This window comes from Aphidius gifuensis, linkage group LG3 (genome assembly GCF_014905175.1).
Source record: "Aphidius gifuensis isolate YNYX2018 linkage group LG3, ASM1490517v1, whole genome shotgun sequence".
Lineage (NCBI taxonomy): Eukaryota > Metazoa > Arthropoda > Insecta > Hymenoptera > Braconidae > Aphidius > Aphidius gifuensis.
In genome coordinates, this window is record NC_057790.1 from 672,855 (window position 1) to 697,604 (window position 24,750).

At 24.9% G+C, this 24,750-nt stretch overlaps 1 protein-coding gene across 7 annotated transcripts in view; it reads right to left on the reverse strand.

The window, feature by feature from the left end:
* The window catches only part of LOC122851242 (probable serine/threonine-protein kinase yakA), a 151,671-nt gene that overhangs the window by 36,258 nt on the left and 90,663 nt on the right, over positions 1 to 24,750 (reverse strand). For all 7 annotated transcript variants that reach the window (XM_044150349.1, XM_044150351.1, XM_044150347.1 and 4 more), the window contains 2 exons: positions 18,409 to 18,673; positions 7,545 to 7,682 (listed from right to left, as the gene is read on the reverse strand). In XM_044150349.1, coding sequence (XP_044006284.1) covers positions 7,545 to 7,682; positions 18,409 to 18,673 — 403 coding nt within the window. The remainder of the gene's footprint in view (positions 1 to 7,544; positions 7,683 to 18,408; positions 18,674 to 24,750) is intronic.

The following is a 24,750-nucleotide window of genomic DNA, read 5'->3' on the forward strand; positions in this document are numbered from 1 at the left end:
CAATAGATTAATAATTTTTTAAAATAAAATTAAAAATATTTTAGTTATTTAATTAATACAAGGTATTTTCGTATAAATTTCAGTGTAAATTTTACTTTGTTAATTACTATTTTAAACTAATAAAGCTAGATTAAAAAATGTGGAGCAAAAAAAATTTTACTTTCAGGAAGAAAATATATTAAAAAATAAAATAAAATTAGTGTTAAATTTTTTTTTCTCGATAATTTAATAAATTACAAAAGACGAGGTAAAAATTTACGAGTTTATGTATGTATAAAAAAAAATATACAAAGGCATTATAACTTGTCTATTATTATTTCATTATAGTGATATAAAATGACAGAGATAAATTTAATGGTGTGACCTGGTGAGTTTAAAGAAAATTCTTGGTTATTTTCCTGAGTGGTGCTACCGACTGTCAGACAGGTTGATTTGTAATTATATCTATATAATATTTTGCTCTCTTTAAGTATCTAACATCTAACAGTTGATGCCTGGCTGATAAAGCAACCGAGACTCATAATGCATAATGGTTTAATTAAGAAGTTGTCGTACTTAAATCCTTACCCTCTTTCTATTCCTCTCACTTTAACCGACTATCTTCATAAAGATTATTCAAAATTTTTCATCATTCTCTCTATTTTCAACTCACTTTTATATTCATTCATTATATTTTTATGATTATTATTAAAATATCAATTTGTCAAATTATTTTTCATAAATTTAATGCACTTATTTCATGAAAATTAAATATTTTTTTTAAATGTACATATAAATCACTGCAGTGAATAGCTGTCCTTAAGTTTGTTGAAAATAAAAAAAAAAAAGAAATCAATTTTAAGCAATGTAAGCTGAAAGGTGAACTGTGATAAGGAAAAAAGAAAAAATAAAAAAAAAAAAAAATGAAGCTTCAAGTAAGTCTTAAAAAAAGAATAGTTTAAAAAAAATTGAAATTTATTATTTTTTTTTTTTTTTTAGAGTATAGTAAAAAAAGTTTTGGTGCTTTTGAAATTTTCCGGGGCAGGTGGTCTGATGGCTCATAAATTTGGTCTTTCAGATTGCGTGATAAAAAAGTTTTTTTTTTTTTTCGTTGACTTGAAAAATTTCTAGTGGCGATTGGAATATTATAAAATGTATGAAAAACCGATTGAAATATATTATATATATTTTATTATAATATTAATTTTAATGAGCTTTATCTTTTGTTGAAAGTGCTTGAGAACAAATACGAGAGTTATGGTGTGTGGTTGGATGGACGGAACAGTATAATGGAAAATTCGATGGTAACAAGAAGACTGAGACAGACAAAAGCTCGAGTGTTACGAAATTTTAGTAATTAAATTACAAAAGTTGGTCTGAATTTGTCACCCAAACGTCTCACTACGACACGTCATTCAATAATGTCTGTCAAAATGCTTATCTAAGATTAACAAATATATCATTGCATTAAAAGTTTAACAAAAAAAAATATAGATTTCAAGAAATTCTGATTTTTTTCTATTAAAAAAAGCTCCTTTTTAAATGATTCCTCATTTTGTTGATTTATAATTCAACAACATTACAATTATTAAATAATAAAATGCTAAATTTTAAAATTAAATGTGTTGATTTTATTCCAATGAAAAATCAACAAAAATAATGTAAAATAAATCCAAAATTTTGTTTGAAATGTCAAGCTTAAATATTTAAAAAAGCTCCCAATTTATTTTGATATTTGATAATTATTATTATCATTGACTAACTATTATATTCATCCAACATAATAAAATAATTTTGTCAATTTATAAAATGTCGAACAACTTCTGGCAATAATGTTCTATCACGTTCAATAAGATCACTCTATAAAGTTAAATTGAAACGATCACGATATACACACCTGCGACCTTCTCACTCAATCTATCCTCTTTTTATTTTTTTTTATTATTTACTTTTTCTTCTTCAATCCAAGAAGTCAAATATTTTTCATCAAGTAAAAAAATTTGTACACAATTCATTTAGCTCCTCATGATCCTGTACTTTTTTTTTTTCCACGTGTAAACAAATACAGAACGTGTTTTATTAATAAAAGAAAAAAAAAAAAAAGAATAACAATAATGTACGTAATAAAATAAAGTACAGTAATAATGAAATATGATATTGAATAGGAAACAGAACAAGACATTGCTTTCAACTTTTATATTGATCAGGTAAAATAATAATTTTATATTTTTTTATTTTATATATTTATTATTTTTTTTTGTATGACTTCTTGGTTCTTTACTCACGATGCATTTTTTTTTTTTTCTTTATTTTTACCCTTTTTCTTGTGTACTTTCAGTACTCGTTCGATTTTATAGATGGATTACAGAAGTTTACGCTCGACGAAGCTCAGCAGATAGAGTTTTTACGGTTCTAAGTATATTTTTTTTTCATTTTATTTTACTTGATGTATATACACACACACATATGAATCTGTATAAACTGGCAGTGTCATGAAAATCGATTTATTTTAAATTTGAAAAAACCAAGTGAACTACAGCTCGTCCTTACAACTTGGCAGATGATTGTCTTTTATTTTGATCGAAAATAGTCTTAAAACAATATAAAAAAAAAAATAAAAATAAATGAAAACGATTTCAATCATGTCAACAGAGTAATAAAATAACCAATAAATAAATTGATAATTAAATTAAAAAAGAAAATTAAATTAACAGTCAAAAGAACAAATCAATTTTTATTTTTTCTCTTTAATTTTAAAATTAAAATACAATAGCTTTTCTTAATTTTGATATCAATTATTTTGCTATTTAAAAAATGTTAATTAAAAATTTTTTTTTTAATTCTGTTAATGATTTGTTATTGATAAGGATGTGAATTATTTAATTGTGTGATTGATTAAAGCAATAAGTGATATATGACAAGTTGATGTGATAATGCATTTGACTCATGTAACTTGAATTTAATTCAGAGTATAGATATTGATGTTGTAATGAGAGAAACAAAGGGAATTGATGATGCAATTGATATATGCTGGTGTAATCAACATGTTGAGGATCAAGAGAACAAATCAACCAAATACAGAATTCAACTATCATAGGAGTATATTTGGAATATATTGATAGGTGTTACGTTGATGCTATTTATACTTGTTTGATATCAAAAACACTTGTATTTTCAATTCATCAATTTAATTTGAGATGATTGCTTATCACTGCAATTATTTATTCATTATATAATTATACTAATTAATGATATTGCATCGTTAGTATTTTTATTGAAATTTAAATAGATTAGCTATTTCGAATTTATTATTTTTGTATTCATCTGGCTGGTTTTAATGCTAAAATTTCATTTGAAAAATACAGAGAAATATTTTTAATTAAATGCAAAATTGATTTGACTAGAAAATTGTTGGAACATGTATATTTTTTTTAGTTCTGAATATTTGAAATGAAATAATTAATTTTATTTTTCATTTAAAGTACTAATTATTTTATAATTAATTAATGGAAATTGTTGATTTAATTTTGTCTGACTAAATCGAGTTTTTTCTACTTGTAAAAAAATTTTTTTCTAACGGATAAAGTTTTGTTATGTAGTTATTTGATGAATTTTAATATTTTCAAATAAATTTTATAAATGAAAATAATTAGTTTTATGTTTATTTGTTCAACTCGGGAATTTGGAAAATATTTAAAATATGTTTCTGAAATTATGAATACTAAAATTATGAGATAAATGTAAAATAAATATTGTTGAAATTTTTTATTTAATCCGTCTGATGAAAACAAGCTTGTTCTACTTGAAAGAAAAAAGAAAATTTTGAGGAAAAATATTTTTGTTACGTATTTATTTTCCAAGGAATATTCAAACTCAAATAATATGTTGAAAATATTTTTCTAAATGCCAAACAATCCTTAAATTTTTATTTGCAAATATATTTTATTTTTTTTTGAGTAGTAAAAACCTTGTTTACGTCAGACAAGCTGAATCGACAATTTAAATTTATTTCGTATCGACTTGATAATTTTTTTGTTAAATGAAAAAATTATTTTCAATATTTTTTAGATCAATTTGATAATTAATATTGCAAAAAAAATAGTTTGAAGTACAAAAATAATCAGATTAATTATAAAACCAAGTGAACATTCTACATTTTGAATTAAAAAAAATGATCTGGGTCAGATAAATTAATTTACCATGATACAATTACCATTTAAAATTAAAAATTCAAATTTATTATTCTAATTCTGGTAGCCACAAATCTCGATATAAATTTAAAATATTCAATCAATAATCAAACTCAATTTGAAAATATAAAATCCACCAGATGGATATTAAATAAAATAATTAAAAAAAAAATTCTTCCAGTGTAAAAAATAATCCATTAAATGCTTCAATGTAATTTTTATTTTTCATTGTTTAAAAAAAAATTTAAAAACCCGTGGCTATTGTGTTGTAAAATTAAAAAAAATTCAAGTAAAAATTTCAGTACCAATGTCACCATAAAGCTCATTCATCAATACAAATAAAAATTGTGCATGAATGGGCATAAATTTAGTTTTCATTTTATATTTTTTATCCCCTGAAAATTCCAACGATTTTGTTCACTACTTTGCCTCTTGGGAAACTAGATGAAATGGTAAAACGTGATGTACGTTTTTTTTTTTTTTTTCTACATTTTTTTATTATCCAGTTCGACATTCCCATAAGTGCCCCTATGGCCAATTACTAGATTCTTTTGCTCGGAGCACACATACTTGGCTGCATGTCAATATTGTCGAGCTGAGTATACATTCAATGCAGTTTTCCAAAAAAAAAAAGAAAAGCACCAAAAGAATTGTAAAAAAAAAACCAACAACAACTAAAATAAAAAAGTTGAAAAAAATTCCTTCGAAAAAAAAGCTCCATGCTTTTTTGTAAATAGTTTTTTTGTTTGCCATTCATTCTGATAATAATTAAATTGAAACAACATTTCAGTATATCGTGATTGAAAATGAATTAATTACAAAGGAGAGAAAAAACAAAAAAAAATAGAGACAAATTGTATGAAAGGAGTTTCCTTGAGAAGATGAATAGCCATAGATAAATTTGTGTGGCACAAAATAAACCAACATTACATCTTCACTGGACCACCATGACTTTGTCAAGTAAATACATTTATTACACACACACCCATGTATTTATAAATGTATATATATTCTATTACATGAGACGAATACATCACTATGTGCCAATTGAATGAGAAAAAAAATATAGCAAAAATAAAATGAGAGAGAGAGCTTTGGCACCGACAAAATCGTATTACTTGAGCATTGTGAAAACTGAATAGCTTGCATTAGAGCCAACGAGATTCAAGCATTTGTGGCCTTATGTATTTTTGCAAAATGTGCTTCTTCAATCTCTCCTTTTTCTCATCTACATATGTATTTATTTTTTTTAATATTATTATCATTTTTTTTTTTTTCAATATGTAAATTTACAGATGAATTCAAAATATATATATGATTTTTTTTATCAACTTATTCTCAAGTTTTTTTTCCTTTTAATTCAGCTTTAGAATTATTATAAATTTTTTTTTCTCTCGTTGATAGAGAATACGGTGGAGCTTTTTTTTTTCTTTTTCAAAATGTACATGAAAATTATCAGAGTTAAAATTCTGGTTCTACAGAAAAGAGGATAATGTTATTTTGATATTTTTTTTTTGTATGTTCTACTCAGTATTTTAATAGGGATACAAAAAAAAAAATTGAGAGAGATTAGTGCATGTGTGGTATTTATTAAACACACCTGGGACATAAATGCAATTTTCCAAGTTTAATAAATGCTTTTGTAATTTACGTATAATTTAATACGGTTATACAATCCTCAAACTGAAAATATCGACAGACAAAAAAATGCTTAGCCCATGAAAAATTGATGTAAAAAATTGACCGCCTAAGAATGTCATTTGTGAGTAAAAAAAAGCAACATTGCAATCAGATAAAAAGTATAAATTCAAATATAACAAAAGCCAATATATAAAATAAATCTGATAAGCATTGTGTGTTTGAAAAATTTCATATTGTCATGAAAGCGATATGAGTATAAAAAATAAAAAGAAAATAATTGTATCCAATGAAAATAGAAAAATAAAAATCAATAATAAAAATATTTTTTCATATAATAATAATGTGAAAAAAAAATATTGTAAAAATTGGTTTGAGTTAAATTTAAGAGGATATGATAAGACTTTAAGTTAAAAAGATATTTTGAGTTAAAGTTATATAAGGTTTGGGAGGAGGGTATCCATCTTACGAGAATCGATTTTAAGTTATCTGCCTTCATTGTCTACTGAAGAGTGTCTCTGAGTGACGACGACGACAACGACAACGACGACGTCAGGTGACGAAAGGGGATGGTTGTGATAGTAAGAACAAGTACCGCCTTGTTCTCAGTAATTGCTTCGACTCAAGAATGCAATATCCCTTTCCTCTTTAATGTTATCTAAAAATTTTTATTCTTATTTTTATATAGGTATATATTTCCTGTTATTTTCCTGTCTTTCTATTTTTCTTTTCTTTTTTTTTTTTTCATTTCTTAGTTACAAAATTCCCTCACATCAAGTCCAGCCATATACGCGTTATTTTTTTTTTTTGGTTTTTATTTTAAATAAATCCCTTTTCATAGTATCTTTTAGTATGTAATTTTTTTTATTTATTTATTTATTTTTTTTTTGGTGTTTCTTTATCTCAACTGTCAAGTGAAAATAGTTGGTGAATAAAAAAGAAAATAATAATAATAAAAATTGTTAAAGGGGCGTAATGCAACTGGCCATCAAAGTAAGCTTTTCATCAACGGCTTCAATTGCAATGTGGTATAGAGAATTGGATATCCTCGTTTGATCGTAAAAAAGACTCAGGTGGCAATCAATTTCTTAGATTCTTCGCTTTGGCTCTTCCTGTTCGTTCAAACGTGAATTCCTACATTTTATTTTTGTGCTTTTTTTTTTACCTTCTTCTTCTTCAGTTTCCTTTGAAGGCACAAATAGTTAATAAAAAACAATAAAGAAAAATAACGTAGAGACAAATCAATTCAGTCACGTTTTTTTTATTTTATTTTTTTTTTTTTATCTACAAAAGTATTTTAACATTGAAAATTCTATGACCTAAAATTTTTCAATGGACTGTAAACAGTTAGGGGACAACTAGAATAAAGAGATATTGGTAAAAAAACAATTTCAGTAAAGCCGCGAAAAGTTGGTTTGAATCCAAGGCTTCTTACTGAAACTGAGTGTACATTTGGCTTTGGCATTTTATATACTGTATAGTTTTCCGTCTAAAACTTTTGAAGGCCGACACACACACACTTCATACGACAATATATATACATAGTCTCAATAGAAGAGAAAAAAAAAAACTGAAGAAGAATAAAGAGGTAAAAAAAACTGACACAGGTCAAAAGTATTCCTTTCGACAAGAAAAAGAAAATGCTGTGAAAGGTCAAAGAAGTGAAATAAAAAAATGAAAAAAATAAAATACAATTCAAAAGATGATATAAAGAATAAGAATAAAAAAATGACTTACTCATATCGTTGTCACCGGGTACTCCGAGACTGTCACTATTGTCATTTATGAATGCTTCCGCTGTTGATGTAAACGTCTGGGGTGATAGTGTTAGGTCCGGCCCACTTTCACTATCAAAAAGCTCCAAATTACTGTTTCCTGTAATTATAAAAGTATTTACAAGTGTTTAATATTTTTTTTGTATTATTTCTTATAGCTAGAAATTTAAATTTAGATGTTAAATTATTTACATAAGACTATACGAGTGGTGAAAATATATTTAAATTATTTTAAAAGTAATTATTAATTATTTTTTGAGAAAATAGCAATTACAGTTAGATTTGGTTGATAAAATTTTGGAAAATATATTTTCAAATTCAAATTTAACTGAATTTTTTAGATATATTTTGGATGTAATTCTTATTAACTTTTAAAATAATTTAATTATATATTTTTTTGACTAAATTAATACTGTATTTGTAAATTTATAGTATATTAATGTAATAAAAAATAAATTAAATAAACAAGAATATAAAAAATAATATCAACAAAGTAAAAAATTAAAAAACCAAAGAAAAAGTAAAAAAAAAAATATTAATACTTTTAAAATATCTAAAAACCAACATACTTTTATTAAAACAATAAATTTTTTAATTTACAAAAATCCAATTTATAAAATAAATATAAAAATTTATTCTAAATTTTTCTGAGTATATGTATATTTATTCTGTGGTTGTAGGGTTTTTGGTATTTACCAGTGTAACTTTGATATCGATCCTCCCCAACCACGTGAGTATAAAAATAAAAAAAAATAAATAGAAAAAGAAAAACTTTTGGGTTGAAGCACATCGTTTCGCCATTGCGGACTCTAGGGAGTGTGTTTAATGATCGATCTGAACGCAGTAAGGGTACTTCAGCACGTATTTTTTTTTTTTTTTTTTTAAGGGTAGCTATAGTGAAACTCGAAGATTGAGAGCCTCGGCTGGCCCATCTCGAGGGAGCTAACTTTTTTGTCATGGGTCTTTCTGTCACTTTTTTCAGATAGAAATGCAGCTCAATTCTTTTTTTTTTTTTTCCTACAAATATACTTATAAACCGATATATTTTTTTTTTTTTTTCATTCAGAAACCTAGTAGGTATTAGGAAATTTTATCGGATATAGATTTCGTATTTTATTTATTTTTTTTTGGACTTTTATTTGAACACATAAACCACCGAAGGATCAATCAATCAATTTGAGATATTTGTCATTGAACATCACTCACTCAATCTTCTATTAAACGTATTTTCAATCGATGCATGAATATGTAATGAATTACTAACGATGACATGTCTATCTGAATATTTCAGATGTTAAATTCACTCAACTGTTATACCATATATTGTTCACAGATATCTCCAATTATGCATATCTACCTTTGACATAATTTACGGTCACTCAGTTGTGATGTAATATGAATATATAATTCAAAAGATAAAAATTTTGTAATAAAATGAAAACAAATGTTCCAATAAATTACACAAATATTTAATGAAACACCACTTTTCATTACAATGGATTTTTTTTTAATTCAAAATAATATTTTATTTTATTTTTTAAAAAAAATTTAACAATAATTAATTGTATAAATAATTATATTATTAAAAATATTATAAAAATTGTTTTAAAATTGATTTATAGAAATTAATAAAATTTAATAATTTAATTGTTGTAAATTAATAAATTGAAGCCTTTAAAAATTGAAAAAAATTAAATTAAAATATTTTATTTTTATAATTTAATTATTATTATTATTAATAATAAAAATTTAATTGTTAATTTATTTAATTAAATGGATTTAATTTAATTGAAAATAAATTAAAATCGAAAAATATATTGATTTATTTATTATTTTATATATTTACAAAATAAAAAAAAATTCAAAGAGATAAAAAAATATAAAGTACATAAATTGTACTTGAAGTTTAACAACAATAAAAAAATAAAATAAAAAAAGTGTATCATTCAAGCCACGAAGGTCAAATTAGTAATGCTGAAAAATAAAAATTCAAAATAGTAAAGTTGCAATTCCCAATGGTCCATCCAGCAGCAAGTACATCATAACATAATAGAACTAAAAAACTTTTTAAATTTATATTTTAAGATATATAGTTGTTTTACTTGTGGTAGCAAGAAAATTTTGAAAAATGAATAAAAGCCAGGAAGTGACGTTGACTAAATCGCTATGAGTGTATCCATGTGTATCACAAGATGCGACGAAAAAGCTTGGTTAAAATATAATAAAAGTAAAAATAAAAAAAAAAAATGAAAATAAACTTAAGAATAAATGTCTACTTTAAAATTAAGAGGAGGAGGTATATGAACTGCAAGAATTGAGGTCTTATACTTACAAACTGTAAAAGTGTATATATGTATATAAATGAATCCTTTTTTGTAGTATATACATCTAAGTTTATTCAACGCGCGAACCAACCAGAAGATATTAATTTTCGCGATGTATATGGATGAGCGTCCCGACTGGGCCAACGGGTGGGCACTTGGATAAGATGGTCTCTCCGGATAGCTACTAGGGAATTGTAAAAAAATAAAAAAAAAAAATTATACGAACTGGGAATGTGCTGGAATATATATCTCCCACATACAATGGTCTCGAAATAAATTCGAAAAAAAAAATTAATATCGATCGTTTCGAAAAAGGATATTTTTATATTTTAATATTTATTTATTTTTTAATAATTATTTTGCTATTTTTTGATAGTTTTTCAATTATTTTAAACATGTAGAGTCGATAAATGTAATTAAAATAATTTATTGAATTTTTTCTTCACGTAAAATTGATAAATAACGTTTTGGGTCGGACATTCGTTGACTTGTACTACTGAAATTTTAATATTTTTGTTATTTTATAATTTTTTTTCCTTATAAACAAGTAGAAAATAAATTAAAATAAAATTTTTGTCTGACATAGATTTACTTGTACTACTTGAATAAGTGAATTTTATTTTTTTCGTGTCATTTAATAATTTAATTAACATAAAAAAATTAAATTTTTAAAATTAAAATACCTCGATAATAATTACTTAAATTTCTAGTATATAATTATAGAATAATTTTAAAAAAATAAAACTTTTTTTTTCATCTCAACTTTGATGTTTTAATAAAATTAATGAAAAAGCCATTTTGCGGTTTTTTATTCAGGCTATGATAATTTTTTGAGTTAAATAGTTGGCACATTTAAAATGAAAAAAAAAAAAAAAAAAAAAAACAAATAAAAAACCTTCATTCTATTTGAAAAAAAAAATATATATATATTTTAGAGTTTTTAAAACTTTTTGAAGGGTTGGAGAGGAAATTTCAAGAAAATATTATAAAACTTTTGATAAAGGGTTAAGTAAGTTGCTTGAGGTAGTTGTTCAATCGCACAGATGAAAATAATTGTGTCAAAAAAAAGGGGAAAAACCTAACGTAAAATTTTTATATATGATAATGAAATATTCGTTTATAATTAACATAATAATTTTTTGATATAGCCACGATGTACGTTTGATAAAATTTGACATTGACGTGTTTCTCACGATTATTAGAAAGCGAAGGGTTGGCTGAGATAATCCAATCGTTGTGGCACGACTGGTTATCAATTCTCGGTTAGCCAGCAATCGCCATTGTAATTAATGTGGCTCCAATTAAGGTGGCAGGTCACGCGAACCCAACTAGACTCATGCCAGTCAAGCACACATACACAAAAACACACACATACAACTTATTACTTTACCATCACGTTTTATATCCACGAATTACTTTGTAACACGAACACCCTGGGCATTTAGTCACATGTAGAGTTAAATTTATATCGATAATAAAACAGAGGAAACACATCTTTAACAGCTTAGTGTCCTGTTAATTATCTTGCATTTAACTTACAGCTTCCTTCAGCATTGATACTATCTCGCTAATAATTTATTCTTGTCCTAATTTATTTATAAACATTCAAGTGGAAACAAATATGTATCTAAATTTAATTTTAAAATCAATATTAAGTCATTTTAATTATTAAATATATTTTTTTCTATTTAGAAAACTCTTTCAAAATATTTTTTTGGATCCATGCTTTGATAAGTTTAACATTACTCATTTTAATGATGAAAAAAAAAAATAAAACCCGACAGTTTTTTTGATATCATTGATGATGCAATTTTAGTTAAAAATTTGAGCACAATTTTTATATCCACAGAAGCGTAAAATAAATTCGAATAATAACATTTTCAGTATGTTGACATATCGATGATGGTAAACCAACCGTGCGTGTAGCTTGGGTTTGTCGAGTAACCTTATCAAAAAAAAAAAAAAAAAAAGAAATCATACGAGCCATGATTTATTTGACGATACGTTTTATAATATAAATATTTTCTTATTTAAAAAAAAACCAGTAAAATTTATTTTTTGTCTATACAAAGATATACGATTGTATATGGCCCTAAATAAATTCCCATAAAATAACAAGACAAATATTCGCAAGAAATTTTTGTTGTAGATATAAAAAACATAATGTATGATATAGCCAATAGATGCCACTGATGAAAGACATTGTATATTTACTGCTATGAAATATGCACATTTTTTTTACAGTGTTTGTACTAGTATATACGGTTATAAAATTCAGAGTAAAAAATATACACAACAGGCACAAAATGAACGCCAAAATTGATCGGCAAAAAAAAAAAAAAGGGGAATAGAGTATAAATATATGAATATTTTTTGTGTATGTTTGAATAGTGACCATGTGGCTTGACTATAAATGACCACATGTATGGTAAATAGTTATGGTGTTGTCATAAAAGTAGCATGATAACGATCGCATTGAGTTTGAATGCGTTGAAATAAAAAATAATAATAAAAATATGAAATTTCAAATGAAAGAAAAATAAAAAATATGCTAAAATGAAAATATTTACAATGAAAATATTTATCTCAGTCTAAAAAACATTGTCATAATATTGTCTGACTTAATATTGGTTTGACTACTGACTATTTAATTCATCTATGACTTATTAATAATAAAAAAAAATAATATTATGATTTTCAATTGAATAATTTAACATTATTATATAAAGATACTTTACAAAGAAAAAAAAAAAATTAATTAATATTTTAAATACAAGTTGATGCTTGAGCTTATTATTATAAGTCGACGTATGCTTGAATTTTGCATTTGTAAATAATGCAGGGTGTATGTGTGTGTGTGTGTTTATATATAAATTGGTAGAAATGTGCTTGACCCGAGGAGATTACAACGACGTTCGTAGTAAACCACCGTGAAAGCTCTTGGGTAGCCTTCTTGTACATTGGTCCAGTGGTATCAAGGAGAATATACAAGTTCTCTCTAACAATATATGCATGTATTTGTGGCTGTACTTGTGTGTACATACTCAACAATATATGCATGGTTGAAAATCAGTAGACAGTAAGTAGAATCAACTTTTTATTCTCATTTCTCATCGAATTTATAATGTAATTTTTTATTATTTCAATTTGTTTAATATTAACGTGAATGTTTTGTATTGATATATTATTTGAAAAATAATATTCAAAAGTTGATAGAATTTTATGAGGTTTATTTATTTATTATTTATTTATTTATTGTATTTTTTTTAATACTAGAAATTCAATTTGTCTGATAAAGACAACTTTATACTACTTGACAAAAATTTTCTACAGTAATAAACTGATGGATTGTTTAGAAAATATTTAGAATATTTAAATGGCGTCTTAAATAGCCACTTGATGAAATTTGATATAAAAATATAAATATTTTCTCAATAAATCTACACATATAATTTTTTTTTCAGTAGAAAAAACTTGTTTTTGTCAGCCATATATTTTATTTTCAACTCTAAATTATTTTTCTGAAACCAATTAACAAAAAAATAAATAAATAAAATTTGTTTATGGCATTAGAAATACGTCAGTCATTCTTAAAGATAATTTACTTGTTTTTTTTTTTCAAATTAATTTGACACTACTCAATTGTTAACGTCAAAATAAAAAATAAAATTCATTTCTTTTTTGAAACATCAACATAGAATTAAACGTCAAACGAGCTTTATCAGAAAAAAAAAAAATAGGGGCACATTGAAGAGAAAATCCTGACAAGAAGAAAATAAAATAAAAAAAAAAAAATTCCCAAGAACCAATGCTCACACAGTAGCTCGTTATTTGTGGATTAAACTTATCTAAAAGTACATGGCTGTTCTGACATTGTACTGACAATGTAAAACATAAATTTTTATCCCTATTTTTTTTTTTTTACTTTCCTATTTTATATGTTCATTTGAATTATGATATTACTTTTTCGTCATAATAATTTTTCATCATTAGCTAAAATTAGTTTAATTATTGGTTCAACTTTTAAATGTAAAATAAAGTTAAAACTTTGATTAATGGATTAAAATTTATACAATTATTATCCATGTTGGATAATGATTTTTTTTTTATATTAGTTGAAAAGTTTTAAAAAGATTATCTGTTGAATATTTGGAAATTGTAGATATATATAACAAGTGCATTTAGTGGATCGATGTAACTTTGTACAGACTGATTCAACATTCTCCCATTCCATTTGTTCTGACTAATACCAGTATGCTGTTACCAGTAGTCCCTCAGTGAGCCTCTTGTCGAGAATCGAGTACTCGATGGTCCCTAGTTGATACTATATTCCTCAGTACATAATACTCTACTACATATAACTATGAGCTTTGAAAATTCATACATGTATATATTTTCTGTATGTGTGTATATTGAGTTACTCTCACAAACTACCTGACTGAACACCCCAAGAGCTTGCCAATCGGCTTTTCTTTACAATAAGAAACCAAAACTTCTTAACGAAAACCAAGTTGAAGAGCACCATCAGTGACAAAATGTAATAAAAAAAATTTATGAGTTTGTTTGTCTTGTTGTTGGTACTTTGACTGTTTTTAATTTTATATAACTTGTTGTTATGTTAAACTTTGAACAGTCTATATATTCATTATAAATTGATTATTTTAATTTTACTTTTTTTACTTTTTCAACTTTTGTATAATTCAAAAGTTTGTTTATTTTATTTTTATTTTTATTTAGTCAATATGTCCTTTTTAAATTTGATTTTAAAATTCAATTATTACAAAAAAAAAAAAAAAAATAGAATAAGAATTGACCTAGTTTTTTTAAAGATTTCTCTTGTGATGAATATTTTTTTTTTCTTTTTAATAATTCAAAAATAAATTAAACATTTAAGGGCTATTATTAAGAATGATTTAACAAATTTTTATATAGTATTTTGTAATTAAGTGTAAAAATATAAATTTATTTTTACTTTCAGCATAATTGTAATATAGTTTTTCCACTTGGGAAATAACTGGAGTCATCTATTATTATAAAAAATGTAATTTATTTAAAAAGCTCTAGTAAAATTATATCATGCATACTGTTTTCTGTATCAAATGTAATTTTCATGTGGTTACAGTAGTAAACCACTATTTTACAAAATGTTATTGTTCACTCACGTTAAAGAGTCCTTGACAATTAACCATATTTATCCAACCATAATTAATATCACTTGTGTAATTTATCATAGTGTAAAATATCCCATAATATTTCAGCATGTTTATGTCAATAAAAATACAATCTGAAAATTAATTTAAATTAAAAAAAATATCATTAAATTATAAACATAAATTTACAATTAGTAAAAAAATTTTTGGAAATATATTATCTAATTTTTTTGAATAATTTTATTTGAAAAAATAATTGTGCTTTTATTTTTAATTATTTATTTTTCCATCAACTGATTTAAAAATATTTCAAAAGTGTAGCCCTTTGATATCTATTTTTAAAATTTGCGTTTTTATTTGTTTAATTCACTGAATTTATTTTGATCATCGATGGTGGATAATACTCGCGCACGTACCAACCAACAGTTCCGGTGATTTTTTTATTTTATATTTATGTATTTTATTTTCTTTGGGCTTCTGTCTTTTTCAACCCCCTTTGGTACTACGTGATTCTTGAACGAGTCTTAAATACGTGACGCCAAGATAATAGCAAAGATTTTACAAAGATCTACACTAAACCGAACAACGTACCGTTCAAGAAAACTTGTACGTGTTTTTGATTATCCACCAGATTGTCATGCTTCCGGAAAAATAAATAAAAAAAAAAAATACAAAAAACAACTTGTAGATATATTAGAGTATTAAATGTCATGTTTTTTTTTATTTTTGTTGAATTGATTTCTTTTTTTTTTGTCATTTTTATAAGACATATTAGCTTGAGCTTGTCTTAGCACACTTTTTGATGAAAAATGTTGATCATTCTGTTGAGATATCGCCAAGTAAATGGACAAATAAAAAAATAAAAAAATTAATAGCAGTATATTATTGAAAATTGAGGGTCATTTAAAATGAAAAATTGGCTTTTTTTTTCATATATTTTGCGAATACACTGTAGCAGGTTTGATGGTGGCAAAATAATTTTTTTATTTTTATTTTTGGCAATAACTTGATATTTGTTGAATTTTTCTTTATCAATTTTCTAATATGACAAATGATTTTATTTATTTATTTCATCTGTTATATATTTATCATATTTTAAAGAGCTTAAAAAATTTTTATTTTTTTGTTTTCAAGACTTTATTGGCTTCCCTCTATTTTTAAATGACGTTGCGAAAGTACCAACTTATAACGAGAATTTTTTTTAAAACAAAGTTTTAGAAAAGAAAAAGTTTTTCATATTCCTTTTGGCATATACACAGCGTGTGCACATAAGTTGACTCTATATATTTTTTTTTTCAATCCCTCTCTCCCCTATCAACATGAAAATTCGTTTTTCCCCCAGCTAAATTTTACTTTCTTCTCAATTTATTATTTTCGGTCATTTTCTTTTTGGTTAACTGTGTCTATAGCAGGGTGAAATTCTCAAAAAGTCCAAAAACACTCTTAACAAAATTTATCACAAACAAAATAGCCATTTTTTTTTGCTTTTATTCTTCTAAATTATAATTTTATTTTTTTCCTTTCTTTGACTTCTTGAGGTGGTATTACGGTAATTGCTATTCTTAAAAAGATTTACCATGCCATTTGAGGATTTTTTGTTTTCATGAAAAATTTAACAATGCGAAATTCAACTTTATTTTAACCCGGAAATTATTTTAAAAAAAAATATACAACACTGATAAATAACTGGAAGAGCTAATGTTAATTATATTTTACATTTTTTTTTTTTTTTTATTTATTTTAGTTTTATTTTGCTCATCAACTCGCTGAATTCATTTCGAACATAAATATTGTAGATTTTTGTAAATATTAACAAAACCGCCCGAGGATTAAAACTCCAACAAAATTTTGCTTTTGATTGAAATATTTCGATAACGAGCTTCGATAATGATCATACATATTTTCGAAATAATAAATAAAATACAAAAGAGGAATTTACATTTACATATTGAATGAACCTAGCGTTATAATAATTATAAAAAATATACATAAATCAAGTTAAATATTTCATTTATAAAGTTCATCAAAACGATGCAATATTCATTATTAACGGAATTGAAAAAAAAAAATTATTAAACTTCGAAATATATTAAATATCATTGACCAATTAAAATATTCCATCAATCAATACATGAATTTATTATTAAAAATATTATACTCGAAAAAAAATTTACATGAATAAATTTAAATCACAGATTATTAAATTTTTTTTAATTAAAAAGAAAAATCAATATATTAGTTTTTCTCTTTATTAATTAATAAATAGAAAAAAAACCAAATGAAAAAATAATAATTAAAATAATTTATGTTTCAAATAATTTCGAAAGAGATTAATTAAATTTTTTATTGATCATGTTGTTCAACATGTGGATAAAAATATAGACACTAAATAATATATGCTCCCGATTATTTTGGTTTATCTAACCATAATGAATTTGTTGTTGTTGTTGTTGTTGATGATGCTGTTGTTGTTGTTAATAGATGGAGAAAACCAGTCACAAGCCAAAAACACGAAAACACTAGCGATAATAGTAAACTACCATTAAAAAAAAAATTCCAGAAAATAGCGAGAATAAAAAAAAGAAAGGCGTTGGGAATGGGAGGAATAAAAAAAAAAATATATTTATATCTATGGAAGAAGAAGGTATTTGTACGCCATAATATCCTCGAGTTCACGACAGCCACAGGCGGTCCAAGGCGGTACCAAAGCATTTTCAAGCGCCAAACTTATGAAAATCCCGGATTTATCGTTCGCTACGTCATGCAAGCCACTAGACAAGCAGCTTTCTCACTGGGACTTGACAAATCGCCCGGAAGGATTCGCTCGGTTGGTCCTGGTTTTACCCTTTCCAAATTTACTTTTCTCTTCTTTACTCATCTACTATCTCTACTCTTGAATATAACCCTTGTATACTATATTCTATCACCCCCTCAACAAGACATGTTATTCACTAACACATTTACTAAATATATATACATATATTTAAAGCAGACATTTCGATTCGTGAGAATATACAAACATCAAGTCTTGGACTTGGGTTTATCCCAAATGTTTTACTCTCTCTCTCTCATATTGTTTTTCTTTCTATCTATACTTTTCTCGTATACATCTAGAAAGTCAATGACAAAACATCTGAATATTCTGTTTAAGTTTTTGGGTGTTGTGCCAGACGATTAAACCAGGCGTGAGTTTAACAAAAAAAAAAAAATATAGAAAAAACAAGGGTATAAGTCAGAATGGATGGGGATGATGAAAAATGTCAATAGTTGATAAGTGAAAAAGAAAATATAAAAAATAAAATAGAGATAAGATTATTTAAAATAGTTGATGTATTTTTTTTTTTTTTCTTACCAGCACTTGCTGAACTGAGTCTCAATACGGCATCTCCTTGAAGTGATATTGAGAGGGTAGCTGTGTCCTCAAGACGTGCCAATACTTCTTCTGGTATATCTTCAGGTTCACGAAGACGTAGTGTCACTTCACCATTACCACCATTACCCTGACCATTTTGACCACCACCACCAGGACTAGTTGATGCTGAATACATGAACACAGAACCGTATCCATGCAGCGATTGTAAAGGTAGTCTTACTCCACCCACTTCACCAACTGGACCCTGTAATTGAAAATAAAAAAAAATTATATAAACCACTAATTAATTAAACAGAAAATTTCTATTAAAAATTTCAACTTTTATATTTTTTAAATGTGAAATTTATTAATAATTCATTAAAATTTAATTGTTAATATTCTGTTTATAAAAATTAAATGAAAAATTTAATTTCATTCAATTATTTTGAATAAAAAAATAAAAAAATAATACAAACAATTTTTGAAATAAAAAATTCAACTAAATTGAAGGTTTTGTTTAAACAATAAATATTGTTTCACAGTATTTTACAGTTTGAGTGCAATTATTTACATTAATTGATTCGTAAAATTTAGTATTTTCATGTGGATTGTATTGTACAGTAAATATACTGAGGCTTTATATTGTTTAAAAATAAAAATATATAAAAAAAAAAGAGAATGAGTTGTTGTATAAAGTGAAATATTAAATGGAAGGATGACAAATAGATAGGGAAATACGGTCATTTTCGTAATGGCTCTTTGAACATGAAATACACAGACAAATGCATAAACACACAGAGAGACTTTTCTAGATGCATCTATGTACATTGTGTGTTTTCAATAAAATTTTATTTCAACAGTAATTTTAAATTTGATCCAACGATACGATATGCATTTATATTATAAATATACACACATATGTATTTGCATTAATATATATTCAAACAAAAATTCGTGGTTGTGAGTATAAGCCTCGTTGACATACTCAAATTTACTTTTTGTTTTTTCCATTTAAAAATTTGAAAAACAAAAAAGCCTGAAATTTAATCACTAGAGTTTTTATTTTCACATGAAATTCATCAAACGGAAAATTAAAAAAACAAAATTTTAAAATATTTTGAAGATGAATCAAAATAAATAGAGCTTTTTTTATTTTTTAAATTTGAATAATTGAAAAATTAAAATTAATTAAACAAATTAATAAATAATCATTTTTCTTTGCTTAAATTTTTTTTTCTTATTTGCTAACATTTGATTCAGTTAATAGAGACTTGTATAAGTAACAAATAAATATTGTACATGTGAACAAATATTCTTAAAAAAAGCAGCTTTATTTTTCAAGTGTTGTTTACGTATTTTTTTGTGTTTTTTTTTTTACCAAAACGTGTCTATTCTTTATTACGTGATGTACAAGGATGTATATATATTTTTATATTTTTATTTAAAGTTTATATTCTAAACATAAATTAAGTTTATGCTATTATTGTTATATTTTTTTTTATATTTTTTATATGATAAGTAACGTGATGTAGTCTAGTTGCATTTTAAGAAAACAAACAGTTGTAATAAATTCAAACGACTATTCTGAAAAATTTCTAAAAGCTCATACGACAAGGATAAATTTATTTTTCATGTTTTTCATTCTTTTTTTTGTTTTTTTGTTTTTGTTCAACAGCCCGAGTTCAGAATGTTTGAATTCAGTTGCTCGGTAGGAGATGATATACATGTTACATATGAAAAATAATAAAAAATCTCCAACAAAATTAAGCTTTTTTTTATGTAAACTGGTTTTTTACATTAATGCTTATTTCTTTAATATAATTTTCACGTTTTTTTTCATACATTTGTCTATTAAACAAGTGTAAATAATTACAATGATATTTTCAATTCATAGCTGAAATATTTGTCAAATTTAATTCAAAAAAATATTAAAATACGTAAAAAAAAAGTAAATTTTCTTGAAAAATATATTAAATTTTTTTAAACAATTATTTTATTTAAAAAAAAATATTATAAATAAATTTCGAGACAATTTTTTGAAATAATATGTTAAAAAAACGAGTAAAATATTTATGAACAAATAAAAAAGGAAGCTTTTTTTATTGGTTAGAATTAAAAGTGTTACAAGTGACTTGTAACTGTTGGCTGACACTACATGGCGTCTCATTGGTAAACTCATGACATCGTTAAATTAATTCTCACCCCTTGTATATACACACACACACCACCCTAAAATCTTTCCCAATTCACGTAAAAATATTACCGGGTAAGAAGCGCAATTTGTTCTTACCACAGTCGTTTCCGGTCGCCGGAGTCTGAATCCAACCTAATGCCCGGATTCTTCTAAATTTACGATTCTACTTTGTTGTTGTATGTTTGTGTGTGATCCTATATATACAAAACCACCCATTTTACCTTTTCAACTAAACATTACTTTATTTTTTTATTTATTTTTTTGTTTTTTTCACATTATTTTTTTTTGTCTTACTCATTTCCTGATTTTCTTTTTTTTTTTTTTTCAAACAGTTTTACTCTAAAAACTAACTACATTTGTAACAATAAATTTTAAATGTTGAAATTTTTTTGAATTAAAAAATAAAATAAATAAATAAAAACACTAATCGACATGTTCCAAGTGAAATTAAATATCCCAAAGTTTCAATTAAAATTTATTTATCAAAAAAATCAAATAAAAACTATTTTAAAAATTAATTAATTCAAAAAAATATATTTTTAGTTTTAAAATTACTCCATGTTTTTAGGGTCCATCTAAATTCAAGGAAAAAAAAGCTCGTCAACTAAAAAAAGCTCCAATAATTTTTTAATATCAGCAAAAATATTGCTTCAATTTTTTTATGAGTAAAAAAATTTTTTTTAAAAATACAGCATCAAAATGATTATTGTTACTTTAAAAAAAAAAAAATTTTTTTCAAGTGTCGTTACTTTGATAAATTATTCACGACGACAATGATGCTCATACACATGCAAGACAAGTATTGTATATTCCATGAAGGATGTGTATTTAACGAGCGCTTCGTATGCAGTCTATATATGTGTAAAATTTTGACGACATAAAATAAATATATATATATTAAAGTTATATTATGAAAAGAGAAAAGTGAGATATATTCACCTTCATTCTACACATAAATGTCAACGCCCACACTGTCGACGGATAATTGAATAATAAATGCTTGCACGCCAAAATGCTACCATTCCTACTGCTGTTAAATATTCCAACCACGCTGACAAGAGGTAAGTCTTCTTTGCAAGATTTTTACATTTTTTTTTTTCAATTTAATTTTTGTTAATACTTTATTTTTTTTTTTATTTTAAAACTAAAATTATAAGCAGGCTTTAATTTACAGTTGCAAAGTCTATCGAGCATAAAACGAGTCTACTTTTGTTGTAATAGTTTTATGAATATAATATTATAAAACATTGAATATATATTTTAGTGCTTCGAATAATATTACAATGTTATAATTTTCATTGGCTTCCAACTGCATGAATACTTGTAAATTATAATTAATATTTAGTTTTCAATTATTGATTAGTAAAACATTTAAATACAAATAGGATACATAAAATAAAAATAATATTGATATAGAAAATAGAAGAGATTTAAAAAATACAGAAAATAAAATACTGAAATGTATTTTTATTATAAAATTTCATGGTTTCAAGGATCATCCATCACTGGCAAGACACGAAAATGTAATATATGTATAAGAAAAGTATACATAATCTCCGAGCGATTTAAAATTCTTTTTCAATTTTGATATATTCATTTTAAAAAATAAAAAAACATGCTCAATGTATTTTTCTTTCATTTTTATTTATGCCTCACGTACAACCACTGACAACTGTTATTTTTTTTTCGGCTATAAATAAAACCAAAGAAAAAAAAAATGAAAATTAAAATAAACAAAGAAAATGAAAATAAATGAAAAATATGATGTAAAAAAAAAAAAAAAAATCAGCGGTACGAAATGGAATAGTAAAGAAACCATGAAATATAAAAAGTTGAATTGAAGAAGAAACTTTGAGAGACATTATGATAATAAAAACGATGTCTGCGTGTATTCAGTAGAAAAGTGCAGTTTTAGTCAGACAGAAAAAAAAAAAATATGATAATGGAATGTAGAATTAGTCAATGAGTTTATATATATTTTATTTTATTTTTTTCTCTACTATTCTTCTCAAAGAACATGATGATAAGAAAAAAAAAAAAATTGAATTCTAACAGCTGTAAAAATTTTGAAAAATTCACACGAATTGTTTTCGCTTTTTTCTTTGCTTTTTTTCGATCAGTAGATTTTTTATTTTACACTTTATATGTGCACATATACATTGACGATTTATCATGGTGTTTTATTCATCTATAAATATATACTTATAGATAACAGAGGCCCGGAAAAATCCGGATTAACCACCCTGACTATACAGTACACTCGGTCGCTGCGTCATAACTACTTTTTATCAAAACACTATTCATTTTATAATATCATTTTCGTGGGACTTATGTACTTTATATGAATTTTTTTTTTAAAAAAGAATGGTTTTATAATTTATTGTATATTACTATGGCTTTTGGTGGGTTGCTTAATATAGTATACCAATTTTCTTTTGAAGTATATATCATGTTTTTTAGAAGATCGAAGAGGGATGATGTAAAAAAAAAATGGGAGAGACATTGTGTTGCGGTTCGGACGAATTTTTACTTTTTTTTTTTTTAGAGAGTGGTCTTTCATCGTGGTGAAGCAGAGTGGAAAATATTGTTTTAAGGAAAAGCACAAAGCTCAGGTTGAAAGCTCACTCTCGGAATTCAATATGTCGTCAATTTTTTTATTTTTTTATTTTTATTTTTCTTGTTGTTGATACATGAAAAATATAATCCAAGTGTGAATCATTTAATTTTAATTTTATTATCAATTGGAATTCAGTTTTAAATTTCATAAGATATTTTATACTGTACACAAAAACTGTTGACTCAATTTCAATTATACCAAAGTAAAATATTTGAGCATCACTTCTGCTTTTATTAGAAGCTATTTTCTAACATATTTTAAACAAGCATCATGAGTAATTAATTTAATTTTGTAAATTTTCATCACCACAAAATAAAACATTGTCTCGTTACTTGGCAAACTGGGCCAAAAATTTATTACACATACACCCAAAAATACCACAACCACATCATCACACACAAGGGTTCTCTTTTACAATATTTTATCACAAAAAATATCTTGAAAAATAAATAGCTCTTTACACACAAGCTCTTGTTAATTTTTATATATTTATCTTATATTTTTTTTCTAATTCTTTGCCTTCAGTATTAACCACGTTTAACATTAAATTATAATTATATTCATCAACTTTAATATAAGCTTTTAATCCTTGAAAAATAAATATAAAAAAAAATTTATTTTTTAATTATTATTAATTTTAACTCAGTGCTCTAAATAAACTACGATAGAAAAATAAAATAGGCATTTCAGTATGACGTACATGGTGATAGTGTGACGCAGATAGAATTAGCTTACATTTTATTATCCAAAAGTTGAATTTTCAACGAATGAAAAGTTCCTATCCAGGCAAAATTTAGCAAATGACTTTCAGTGGGTTCAACAAAAAAAAAGGAAGAGAGTTAAGGTCAAAATTATAATGTGAAAAGATTAAAGTTACCAAAATTTTGATGATAGTTTAATATACGAAAAGTGACAAATAATATTATTAAAATTGGAATTATATAGTGGATGTTGATGCTTGGTATAAGTTTGTACGACAAAAGCTGCTTAAGCACTGTATGTTTCCTCTTCTCATTTTCCAACACCCTCAAACACAAAATTATCTACATATATTTTACTCGCCCATCTCTCTGATTCTAGATTTTACAAAACCAAGCTTTCCATTACCAGCATATATGTATATGTCTCATCCCTTTACCCCTTTTTTTTTCGAATTTCATTCTTCCTTTCTCTTTTTAGTCTATATCTACTTTTCACCCCCATCGTCTATCGTAATTCCACTCTGAACAAGTTACTGTGCACCCGTACTTTCCACTAGGCGGTTTAAGCTCCAAACGGATCTGCGGGTTTTACTAGGGGTAGATGCTTTTACCCATACATTCAACTAAAAAGGGATGAAATGACTGGAAATTTGTGGCTAGTGTGGTGTGGTCTCTGGCATGCTGAATAAGTATTACCAATACAATTGTATAATTTTTTTTTTTTTGGAGCAACATAAAAAATACTAACGATGTTTGGCACAAGTGTTATGTTTGTGGCGTTTTTTATAAAAAAAAAATTAATGATATTAACAAATAAAAAAAATATTTAA